The following is a 13,220-nucleotide window of genomic DNA, read 5'->3' on the forward strand; positions in this document are numbered from 1 at the left end:
CATGCTTTCTCAAGGTGTTGCAGGAGTGGGTGGGGAACCAAAGCCCTGGTTTTGCTCCGTGCACAGGTGCAAGTTAGAAGTGACCTGTGCCTCTTGCTGGGTGGGTATATGTGTTTTCCTGGTTCCTCTTGGGGTCCTAGTTACACTGGGTGTTGGGAAAGGTGTTGTAGCTTCAACTGTGATCTTGAGTGTGTCAGTGTTGCAGTACTCCTGGTTGTATCCCATCTCCTGAGAGTTGAGATTCCTCTGTGATCCAGTGATCCTGTGATCCTGGGTGTTTCTGAGCACCCGGGAGTAGGGCTTCCTTAGGAGGTTGTAAAATCGTATGCAGACCCAGCACCTCAGTTTGCTCAAGGTCCAGGTTCAGACCAGAAGGAACCTGAGTCACCGGCTTGGTGGGGGTTCCTTTGTCCCTGGATCTTAGGGCACCCAGTTACTCTGGGTGTCGGGGCAGATCTGTCTCCAGATAGAAAACAGATGTTTGAAAAAATAGTATTATTTTTAGTATTCACTTTGAAAACTATTTAATTACTATTCACAAATACACATAGCAATAGTTCTTATTATACTACAGACTTTTAAAATGATTAATAACTACTGTGATCATTACCCAGTTGAATATGATTTGCATCTAAGTCATAGGAAGAAGTTTATAAATCTTTTCCGTACTAATACTGCTATATAGTCTGTGTGCAATAATCATAATGAGGGTCTCTGAACATTGACTATAGATGTGATTTCTTTTGTACATGATGATGCTTGCATTACATAACTATATATGTATTAAATGCTGGTTGTAAATGAAAGTAATGAAGTACTTTCACAATGACTCCCAAAGAAACCTACAATGTGACCTGTATTCCACTGATTAGCACAGATCTGTGTTTCTTTGTAAGCCAGTGAGCATTGATTTAGAGGCAAGATGAGGTTGGAGAGCGACTGGAGTCTCAGAGACAGTTTATAATTTAATTTTTCTTTGCAAAGTAGAAAAAAGTCAGGTGTAATGCCACATTCCTTTAATCTCAGAATTCAAAAGGCAGAGGTAGGTCAATCTCTGAGTTCAACGTCACCCTAGTCTACAAAGTGAGTTCCAGAACAGCCAGGTTTATTCAGAGAAACCTTGCTTCAAAGAAACCAAACCAAACCAAACAACCACCCCCTCCCCAGCCAAGTAACAAAAATGAAAGAAGGGATAAAGGAAGAATAAAATGAGAGAAAGGTAAGGAGAGAGAGAATTATTCACTTAAAATTCAATAATTAAATTTCATCTTACTTTCAAAAGAATGCTAGGTGATCAGAAGTCAAAGACAAAACTATATATATAGATTCCTAGGATAGATAGATAGATAGATAGATAGATAGATAGATAGATAGATAGATAAACAATTATAAAAAAGAGGCCATGAATTTACAAGAGAGCAAGGAGGTGGTCTATAAAGATTTTATAAGGAGAAAATGGATGGGAAAATGGTGTAATTACAATTATAATTTCAAAACTAAAAATAATAAGAAAAATGATTGTGAAGGAACAGCAGCAGCAGAACTGATGGGCAGCTCTCAGAATGTATACTGGTCCATGGTGTTACATCCTGTTTGGAGTATAGCACTCTCTTTGCAAAAGTATTTTACCCTGGATGTGGACTGTTGTAGCCAGAAGGAAAACACGAATGTTATCAGGCTTCTGTGAACTCTCACTCATAGAGGTTCTACACAAGTAACTTAGTGAAAACTATTTACTCGTCCATTGGACCTGAATTCAGTTTCCAGCACTGACAAAAATGGCTCATCTACAAATCAAAAACAGATCTACAACTTCAGGATATGCAGTACCATCTTTGGGTCTTCTGGTTACAAACTTAGATGCATACACACAGGCACACACACACACAGACACACACACACAAATTTTAAAAACTAGTAATTATAGTAACTTGAAATATTGAAAATGTGTACTACAAAAGAAATGGATATCTTAAAACTGTGTCATGTCTTAAAATGGTATTTTCTTATGCATGTTCATCTCATATACTTTAGACAAAAAAAATGTTTCGTAGTATAAAAGAACTCACATAATTTTATCTGTATAAAATTTTGATAAGTCAAAATTTGCATTTACTATAAACCCAAATATTATAACTTTGTTTATAGTCTCTTTTGCTTATTGATATGATAATATGATTTCCTTTGTCATTATTATTTACACTATAACAATTTTATTCTACTTTACAGGAGGGGTTCAAAATGGGACTAACTCTTGAAGGAACAGTATTTTGTCTCGACCCATTAGACAGCAGGTGCTGACATCACAAATGAGTGATCCTGACATACTTATTTTGTTTATATACATATATATCATTCATTATTTTAAGACAGCTATTATACTTGTGCCAATATATTTTTGAATATATAAATGTTTTTAGATTTGTTGAAGTAACATTCTCCTCAATTTCACTGTTGATTTATCTTTTATTTTAAACAGGACTCAGTATAATGTATATTGGACTTTTATGTTTCCTTCTTTGTTGTTGGTAAATTTGTAATTGAAAGGCAAGTTTCATAAATGTCTGCCTTATTTGCATTTTAAATTATCATTACCTTGACATTTAAGCTCATCCTCAGGATATTAGTTCATTATCATTGTCCCAAAACGCCATACCTAGATATCTTCCAAATACCTGAAGAGACAGGCCAATATACATGCTCTATTTTGACACCAATAAACAGGCTACCAGTTTTTAGCTGTATGCTATTTGTGATTAAAAAGTTTGCCTCATTATGAAAGTCTAAATTTTAGCTATTACGCTACCAGCTTACTAAATTCTATCTGGTAAAATAAGAAAATAGGTTTTAGTAGTAATCACATAAACATATTTAGAATATTGGTAAATATAAAATAATATCAGTCATTCAAGTTATATTATGCAAATGTTTAATTTGTCTCAAAAGTAACAATTGAGGAAAAATTGCTTCCTTGGAAAACTTAAAAATTCATTTCTAATATGCACTCTGGGTTAGCCTCTGCTCCAGTATTTTAAGAAATGAAGTTTTTGCTTTCTGCAGATGTAATGCCTATTGCCTGTGCTTATGTAACCAATATTCTGCAGTTATCATGTGACGTGGCATTACTCTCACCCATCTTATGCATCAATGCCACATTAGTTTTTATATCTTAAAATTTTGGTGGGGTATTTTACTTAAATTTAAGAAAATTCAACAATTTTAATTTTTATTTGCTTTAAGTCAGAATTTCATTTTTCCACACAAAACAAAACTCATCATCTTCGTCTTGACTATGAGCAATAAAACTTTCCAGAACTCATTCTGATGTACTAATGAACCTGTCCTTTGAACGTATATGCTTCCAAAATATTTCCCCACGATGTAAAATACTACCAGTGCAGAAAAAAAATGACTGTCGAAAGTTCTAATTTGGTTTATCACAAAGAAGGAAAATAAAGTAATGAAAATCTGGGCTTAGTTTGTGAGAATTTTACCAAAACTAAGTAAATATGTTTACTGCCGGAGACTTATGGAAGTGTTACAGGTACCTTTTCAGTAGAAGCAGAACAGAAATCAATGGGCTTACCCAACTTTCTGTTTGAATGATTATGCTCTATGACATACATGAGCCTTCCTGCTGACGTTCTGTTACACCTGCTAAGTTAAACCTTAATTAGCAGGTACTGTGTGTTTCATCAGAAACTCTTTGAAGTTCTTGATTCTCAACTAGTACTTTGGAATTTGTATAATGAGGACGTTTAGAGGCCATCTATATGGCTTTTTTAACAGATAGAATTTGTATTTTTCTTGTACTTTTAAAGGCTTTATGTAATAGATATGTATTTAGCAAACATTTAGTATCAATTGTAACACGATAGAATACTAAGATGATATTTGCACATTTACTGTATGTTACTTACCTGTTTTTAATGGTGATCTGTTCTGCTACTGGCATGATCAAATAATACATAAAATTGGTCATTAATATGAACATTTACTTCACCAGTGAATTTTTAATGAAGACATGATTGGAAATTTAATTTCTATGTAAACTCAACGATATGTTTGATTTTGCTGAAAATAAAGGATTTTAAATAAATTAAACTGCGTGATTTGCTCATTTAACAATCTATAAATATATTCTAAAGCTAAATGGTTAATATTTCATTCCCTAGTTGGAGCTGGAAGGATAGAGAGGGAAAGTTTAACTTGGGTCTTATTTTCCTCAGCCCACACACATCTCAGTTTTGTGAGTAAATCTCACCCAGTTGTGCAAATATGGAGACGGTGCTGATGATGGCAAAGACAATAGTTTGGTTTCTTTTAGCAGAAGCATCTGATGCAATAGTTGTACAAAGATCACTTTTCAAAATTGATTGTCCCTAATTCAACCAGAGGGGTCAGCAGCTTTTGTTCATTGGTTGAGTGCACATATCTGCATCTGACTCTTTCAGATGCTTGTTGGGTTTTTTGGAGGGTAGCCATTATAGGTCCATTTTTGTGGCTGCCCCATATCCTCAGCAATGGTGTCAGGTCTTTAGGCCTCCCCTTGAGCTGGATCCCATTTTGGGCCTGTCACTGGATCTTTTTTCCTCAGGCTCATCTCCATTTCCATCCCTGTATTTCTTTCAGACAGGAAGAATTATGGGTTAGAGTTTTGACTGTGGGATAGAAACCCCATCCCTCATTTGATGCCCTGTCTTTCTGCTGGAGATGGGCTCAACAAGTTCCCTCTCCTTACTGTAGGGCATTTCATCTTGGGTCCTCCACCTTGAGTCCTGAGATTATCTCATTTCTCAGGTCTCTGTTACATTCTGGAGGGTTCTACCAACCTCCTTCCTCCCGAGGTCACCAGTTTTCATTCTTTCTGCTGTTCCTCAGGGCTTCAGTCCTTTTCTGCCGCCCAATACCAGATCACGTTCCCCTCTCCCCCCAATCCCATTCCCTTTACCTCCCCTGTTCCTCCCTCCCTCCTTCCCTACTTTTGGTTGCTTTGGTCTCCCTCCTCCTTCCAAGGGTGATTGAGGTGTTCTCACTTGGGCCCTTCAACTTGTTGACCTTTTTTTTTTTTTTGGTTCTTTTTTTTTTTCGGAGCTGGGGACCGAACCCAGGGCCTTGCGCTTCCTAGGTAAGGGCTCTACCACTGAGCTAAATCCCCAGCCCCAACTTGTTGACCTTTTTAAGTTCTGTGGACTGTATCTTGGTGATTCTGTCCTTTTTTTGGGGGGGGACTAATATCCAGTTATTAGTGAGAACATACCATGCATGTCCTTTGGGGTCTGAGTTACCTCATTCAGAGTGATATTTACTAGTTCCATCCATTTGCCTGCAAAACTCAGGATGTCCTCCTCATTCTTAATCGCTGAGTAGTATTCCATTGTGTAAATGAACCACATTGTCTGTATCTGTTCTTCTGTTTGGGACATCTGGGTAGTTTCCAGCTTTTGACTTTCACAAATAAGGCTGCTATGAACATAGTGAAACACGTGCCCCTGTGGCACGATGAGGCATCTTTTGAGTATATTCCCAAGAGTGGTATTTCTGGGTCTTTAGGTAGGTCTATTTCTGTTTTTCTGAAGAATCTCCTAATTTATGTCCACAGTGGTTATATTAGTTTGCAATCCCATCAGCACTGGAGGAGTGTCCCTCTTTCTCTACATCCTCTCTAACACGTGTTGTCACTTGAGGTTTTGATCTTAGCCATTCTGACTGGTTTAAGGTGGAATCTCAGGGTTGTTTCGATTTGCATTTCTTTGATCACTAGCTTCCTCTGCTGTGAATTCTTGGTTTATATACCCCATTTTTGTTTGGGTTGGTTTGGTTTCTTTCTTTCTTTCTTTTCTTTCTTTTTTTTGATGGTAAGCTTCTTGAGTTCTTTATATATTTTGGATGTTGGGTGAAGGTTTTTCCCAATCTGTAGGTTGCCAATTTGTCTTATTGACTATGTTCTTTGCCTTACTTAAGCTTTCCAGTTTCGTGATTTCCCATTTATCAATTCTTGATCTTAGTGTGTGAGCCACTGGAGTTCTGTTTAGTTGATTGAATTAGGGAAAAGCTGGAGGAAGCTGAGGGTCAAGCCTGTAGAAGGACCAGCAGTATCAATTAACCTGGACCCCCCAAGTACTCTCAGACACTGGATCACCAACCAGGCAGCATATCCCAGCTGAGATGAGGCCTCCAACACATACAGCAGAGGACTCGTGGGTCTGGGTTCATTCGAAGAAGATGCACCTAACCCTCAAGAGACTGGAGGCCCCAGGAAATTTAGAGGTCTGGCGGGATGGGGACATTCTCATGGAGATGGTGGAGTAGTGGGGAGGAGGTACAGGATGTGGACCAGTCAGAGGGGAATAAAATCTGGAGTGTTAAATAAATAAATAAATAAATGAATAAATGAATAAATGATAAAACAAAATAATAAATATCATTAATTGTGATATTATTTAATTATAGTTTAAGTTGTATATAAAAGATTATAAATATTAAGAGTAAATAAAATGATTAAATTAATGTAAAATATTTGATTCTTCCTTTAGATTGTTTTGGGTGACAGTCTTCTAAATGAACTTTATAATAGGACTGTCACTTGTTGTACTATCTAGAAGAATTTTGATACTCTTCCAAACATAGTTTAAGCATGTGAGTCTCATATACACTGCCTTTGAAAACCGAATTATGCATCAATTTATTCAATAAAATCTATATATCATGACTTTATCTTACAAATGAAATGTAGGTGAGAAAATATTTAGGAAATTCATTAATTTGTTGACAAGATTCTTAATTTCAAAAGAAATTGTGTGTGTGTGTGTGTGTGTGTGTGTGTGTGTGTGTGTGTTAATAAATGAAAATGTCACACGAACCAGTAATTTCTTCTCTGGGAGCATAGACAATAAACTATGCTTAAACATGATTAACTTGAACTGCAGCTGATGTCAGGTATCACATAAGAGGTTTATCAGAACAGGTCACTAAAGATATTTCTTATTTATTTTTAGTTCTTTCAGTAGATTTGGATTTTTTCTAATATGAAAACTTGTGCCTGAGAAAATGGCTCTTGAGTAAAGATGTTTGCCACCTAGATTGATGACCTCACTTAGATATCTCAATGGGAACTGATTCTTCTAAGCTGTGCTCTGACCTTCACATGTATGCTGTGCACATGTGCCCACCTCTGTGTTCACAGACCGATACACACAAAAGTTTAAATTTAATTGTTAAGTATAAAAATTCTTTAATCATATAGTGTAAATTCACATTGAAATAGATATCCTGACAATTTTATGATGTTGCATTTTTAAATGCTGCTACATATTACTTTTTGTTATTCCCATAACTGAAACAAATATTGGCTATTAATATTTTTATGTGCCACTATTTCCATCCATAGTTCCAACTTCGTTATTTATTCAAGATTTTGGATGCCGGCCTCTGTTAAGTTACTTGCAGTGTTTTGGACTGATTTTAAATTTTGACAATCTGAGACTCCACCAAACTACCCCCTATGTAAGCATCTAGGAGCTACTAATGTGGTAATGGCTGGCATTGACCCCCATCGTCATGTGTTCTTAGTAGTGTCTTCTTCTTAGATAATTCAAGACAAACTTTGAATCATTTCTTCTTGAAAACTCTTATAATGTATTGAAATAGATAGCTCATAATTATAGATTATTTTTATTATATGGTATTATATAGATACCATGATATCCTGGTTCTGAAATTCTATGCACGGAGTTGCTTTGAATTCAGCTACAGTAAAATCTTTTATTTAAGCAAACACACTAATGTCTAAATTCCTTGTAGCCTTCTACTTCTAGGCTTTCAGATGACTTTTTATGAAGTATCGATATTACTTTCATACTAGGCTTTTACCATTCTCCAAAATAGCTTTTCTACGTTGATTATTTTTATATTGATTTATATTTACATTTATTTCGTTTAGTTATTATACTATGATTATATCACTTCCACCTATCACTTCCACCTTTCTTTTTTCCCCCTCCAAACTGTTTTATATACCCCTCGTGGCTATCATTCAAATTTATAGCCTCCTTTTTTCACTGACTTTTGTTACACACATGTATGTATATGTATATATATTCCTAAGCACACCTTACTCTGACTGTATTATGTGTGTGTATGTTTTCAGAACTGACCACTTGCTATTGTGTGGATAGCTTTTGTGCCCTTCCCATGGAAAGGCTATTTCTCCCACTCTCAGAATACTTTATTTAGTTGTCCATAGTTCTTCATATAAGCAACACTTTTTAAATGTCAGTTAGCTATTATATAGATTATCCATTGAGTATGGATGAAGGAAGGAACGTTGCCTTGCCATTTCTATAGCTTCTTTGCTGCTGAGCACATCAATCCATCTGTAAGCACTCAGTATAAGGATTTGTGATTTCATAACATGTGCTTGCTGATAGTGTAGACTCAAATTTCTTCTGCACAGTTGCATAAGAAATAATATCAAGCCTTCTAAGTGAATATTAGAAGAAAATAACATTTTTCCTTTACAACATCCCTTCCCCACTTACCTAACTACCTTTTGTGAGAGAAGGTCCCCCTAGGAACCTTGCCTTAAACTCAGAGAGATCCATACTCCCGTGCCTCTGCCTACAGAAAGCTGGTATTAAAGACATCCGCTCCTAATGATCAGTTTAACTTTGACTGCAGTGATAATTTTCTAAATTAAATACTCGAAAGCTGTCTAGAAGCATCTAACAGCTACCGTGGAATTATAGGTCAAGGAAAACTGACCTAGTTGAGAAAAAAAATCAATGATCATTTAGCTTCAGATTCTGAACACTAAAAGATCAATGTTACATAACTATTCCAATTTCCAGTATTCAAGGAACCTGTACTTTATTTGTTGAGAATGTATATCAAATATTGATAGTTTTAAACTCAAAATTTAATTATACTTTAATTCTGTAATGTGGGTACATGTTTTTACATCAGATATAACTCTCTTTTTAAGTTATTTACCTTTTTTTAATGTTTCACTGTCCTCTTCACAAGCAATTTTATAAAAACAAGCGTAGTCTTTCCCAGTTGACTACACTCTCCCCTCAGTGTGTCAAGGCTTTTGTGTTCTACTCACTTCCAAAGGTCACTTGTTCTAATTGAAATCATTGTCTGGATGGCCTGGAGGCAATTGAGATTCTGGTTCTTTCTTGCAAAGAAAACAAAGACAGATGTTTGTCACTTGGCTACATTTTGGAAGGGAAAAATTTAAAAGACAGTTAGGGCTGAGTCTAATAATAGTTGAAAGTAGAGAACTCTAGACCTGTGCACAATCTGCTGTTTTCCATTGTTCTCCATTTATTTTTGCTTTGCATATACATTGGAAGCCATTTGTTTACTCTCGGCATCTCCAAATATTTAAAAATTACAGAATAGTATGGCAGAGTGTGTATAGAGAGTTTAGCAAACTTTTGGTGAAATTGAATATCTCCCTCCACACACACTCCATTTAACTACTCAGCTCTCCGTGTATTTATTTTTCCTGGCTGCTTTAGTGAAAGATAAATTGAATTTCACTAGACAGCGGAAGCACAGAGTATAGGAGGTGACAGGTATTGAGGGCTGGTCATAAATCTGAGATGTCAACTTACGCTTAAGAACATGGCTGCATAGATGTCTGACCCATTTATTTTTCCAGACAAGTTGGATCATTTTGGGTCCAGAGAAGTAATGGGAATGATATAATTATAGGAAAGGATGTTTCTACAGTGATTAATCTTCAGCTTCCCTGTTTCATAAAATGCCCAAAGATTTGTTCTCCGTATGAAAAAATTAAAAGGGGAAATACCTGAAAATAACATCACTCTTTCAGGATTTTAAGATGTCCACGAAAGACAAATCACTGATTGCCTTTTCGTATTACTGAGGTTTTAATTTTCTAAAACACCTATGGGTAGACATTGAAATAAACTTTGGAACTCTGTGTAATTCTATTTCTGACATAGTGTGTTCTTTAACCTTAAAAATTATGTCATGATTTAGGAAGCCATGTAATAGATTATGTCTTTATTAATTCATGAATGATAGCTCTTTGATGCACAGTTAAGTAGAACATCTCCCTAAATAAACCAGTGAAGTAGAAACATTTGTTGGAAAAGGTCTTGTATTTTCTCCATTTAATTGTATCTCTTCACAAACATCTTACAATCTTATGTACAAAATGTTATCCCTCTTTAGTAGGCAAAGTAAAACGTAAATAATTACACTTTCTTTTTTTTTTTTTCCGGAGCTGGGGACCGAACCCAGGGCCTTGCGCTCGATAGGCAAGCGTTCTACCACTGAGCTAAATCCCCAACCAACCGTAAAACGTAAATAAAAAACACAATTCTGTTTCTCTGCATCTCAGTTGCCTCTTTTCATGGACACACTGGGAGGCCTACTTCAGAATGACCTAACTAACACCAGAATCTGCACTTCTCTTCACAGACATTCATGGCTTTCTATAATGTCAGAATCTGGAGGTAATGATATACATATCAATAAATTATAAAGGCTTGAATTGAATTGACCATTAACCATTGAAAGCGAAACAGTAAAGAACATAAAACAAGACGACCTGGGAAAACAAACGCAGAAGTATTTACATGAAGCAAAACCACGATTCTGAGAGTTTGTTCCCAGTGCAGGTTTTCTACCAATCTGCCTCTGTGCCCAGGTTTCACAAAAATAAATAAATAAATAAATAAATAAATAAATAAATAAATAAATAAATAGAAAAGGTATAAGCATGACTATGAATGTGAATGATGGAGGTCTTTCTTGAAATGGAGTCAAATAACGTCACTGGGATAAGTTTTACCAACAAGGGAATGGAAATGAAGATGCCATAAATGTCCTGGCTTGCACGTCAGCTTTCCCAAGGGCAACTCCTGCCCTGTACATTTCCCATCAATGTCCTCAGTCCGTCCTTAGCCTCAGTCACAGAGCTGCAGACACAGACAACAGCTGGCTCTACGACACTGAAGGTCTCCAGCATTCATTCCGCTGCTCAAAACGGTCAAACCATTAGGAAATGTTTTGCCAAATTAGAAAAGAAATTTAAAATACAGTAGTTTAAAAAGAGTGATTTAAAAAATATCTAATCATGAAATATTAATTGAACCATTTCTATACCAAAACAGAAAGTCCATGAGACCACAGAAAGCTTGTGAGTCATATGACCTAATTGAATTTATTTAGAACATACGCGTGTTCACAAAAAATATTGCATCAAAACCAGATTGTTTCCTGCACTGTTTCCCAACTAAAAATTAGGTGAAAAAAAGGACCATTTTCAACAAGAACAAAAAACCCCTTTGCATGAAAATTATCTAACCACAAGCAAAATGAAGCAACAAAAGATTTTTCATATTTTACCATTGCCAAATGTACTTGCTCTCAAGAACAACCAAGTGCCTTTAAAATAAATACATTGGTTCACTGTTGTTTCTCATGAAAATGAACAGCATGCAGCAGAGAGTAGCTGAAATGATATTTGGGTCAAGTATTTAATAATTAAGACAGATTGTTACATTGTAAGACCCTGTTTGTTTTGAGTGGGGTGAAGAATAAAATAACTGTAACAGTTCATAGTCTGACAGTTTAGGACTCTTGAGAATCTAGAGTCTAGTTGTGAATGTTTCCACCAATGGAACAGCAAAGTCTATTTACTTATATGTAAATATGTGGGTAAAGAAAAGCTGGTACACAAATAAGCCTTCCAGAAAAATGATTTTGAATCTGGTGAAAGTAACATATAGTTTATGATATTCATTTCGGGAATGTGCTGGACAAATTGTTTAGAATTTCCCATTCCTAATGGTAAAAATCTTCAAAAGAAAATGTCACGAATAATGAGCATACATTGGCAAGGATAATATTTATTTTTGATTGCCAAAATTGTAGGAATCTTAATAGAAACTGTGGTGTTTATGTGAATAAAAGGGCCACTGTGAGGCCAGCAGCATTTTCCACCCAGCTCTCATCACAGAGTATCCTCCGTTCTGTTGAGGAACCGCAGGCTCATGAGTGGCTGGCTGCTCACGGCAGTGATCTGGAAACACTGCAGTCAGACCCTTAATAATGGCAGCAACATTTCTCAGAACAAAACCATTACTTTACAAATCATGCCAACAGCTTGGCTTAGGAAAACACAGTTTGAAAAGCTTGAGATCAGCATTATATGTCAGGGTTACTATCAAACTTCAAAAATGTGACTTTAAAGTGAAGAACTCAAGCAGTATTAATAATGGCTTTTATTTGTCTTGTTTGAAGTTCTCCAGTGTTAATTGAAGACACCATCAGTTGTTCCTTTTTTGGTAAATCATTTTATGTGTTTACATTTCAAAAGATAGCACACTTCCTGGTTTCCCCTCCACAAACTACCCTCATCCTATCCCCCTCTAGTCTGTCTCTGTGGGAGTGCTCCTCCACCCACTCACCACTCCTGTCTCACCTCTCTAGCATTCCCCTACACTAGGGCATTAAGCCTATACAGGACTAAGGGCCTCTCCTCCCACTGATGTCAGATAAGGCCATCCTCAACTATGGGTGCATAGCTAGAATCATGGATCTCTCCATGTATTCTCTTTGGTTGGTTGTTTAGGTCCTGGGAGCTGTGGGTGATCTAGTTAGTTGATTTTGTTCTTCCTGTGGGGTTGCATTCCCTTCAGCTCCTTCAGTCCTTCCTTTGGTGTCCCTGGCCCAGTCAGATGACTGGCTGTGAGTATCTGCATCTGAGTAAAAGCACTTCTTGGCATCAGCAATAGTACTGGGTTTGGTGTTTGCAGATATGATGGATCCCTAGGGGTAACAGTCTCTGGATGGCCTTTCCTTTAATCTCTGATTCCATGTTTTTTTGTCCCTGACTTTTCTTTAGATAGGAGCAATTCTGGGTTAGAAATTTTGAGATGGGTCCCATCCCTCAAGTGGGGGCCATGACTGTCTACCTGAGATGGACTTTACAGTTTCTTTCTCCCCTTTGTTGAGTATTTTGGCTAATGTCATTCCTACTGGGGGTCTTGGAATTTCTCACATTCCTTGCGTCTGAGACTTTCTAGTGAGACTACTCCCAGTTCCCCATCCCCCACTTCTACATATTTATATTCAATTTCCTGACACTTTGGACTTCTCTCCCTTCCCATACCTGATCTTGCCCCCCTTTTCCCTCCCCATCTTCTCTCCCTCCCATGTTCCTTCTTCCTCCCTCTATT

At 36.6% G+C, this 13,220-nt stretch overlaps 1 protein-coding gene across 33 annotated transcripts in view; it reads left to right on the plus strand.

Moving 5' to 3' along the window:
* The window catches only part of Gulp1 (GULP PTB domain containing engulfment adaptor 1), a 269,043-nt gene extending 264,939 nt beyond the window's left edge, over window positions 1–4,104 (plus strand). For all 33 annotated transcript variants that reach the window (XM_087565664.1, XM_087565648.1, XM_087565659.1 and 30 more), the window contains 1 exon segment: window positions 2,230–4,104. In XM_087565664.1, coding sequence (XP_087421790.1) covers window positions 2,230–2,301 — 72 coding nt within the window. In that variant the 3' untranslated portion in view covers window positions 2,302–4,104.
* Window positions 4,105–13,220: the final 9,116 nt, after the last annotated feature.

This window comes from Rattus norvegicus, chromosome 9 (genome assembly GCF_021556685.1).
Source record: "Rattus norvegicus strain SHRSP/BbbUtx chromosome 9, alternate assembly SHRSP_T2T, whole genome shotgun sequence".
Taxonomy (NCBI): Eukaryota; Metazoa; Chordata; class Mammalia; order Rodentia; family Muridae; genus Rattus; species Rattus norvegicus.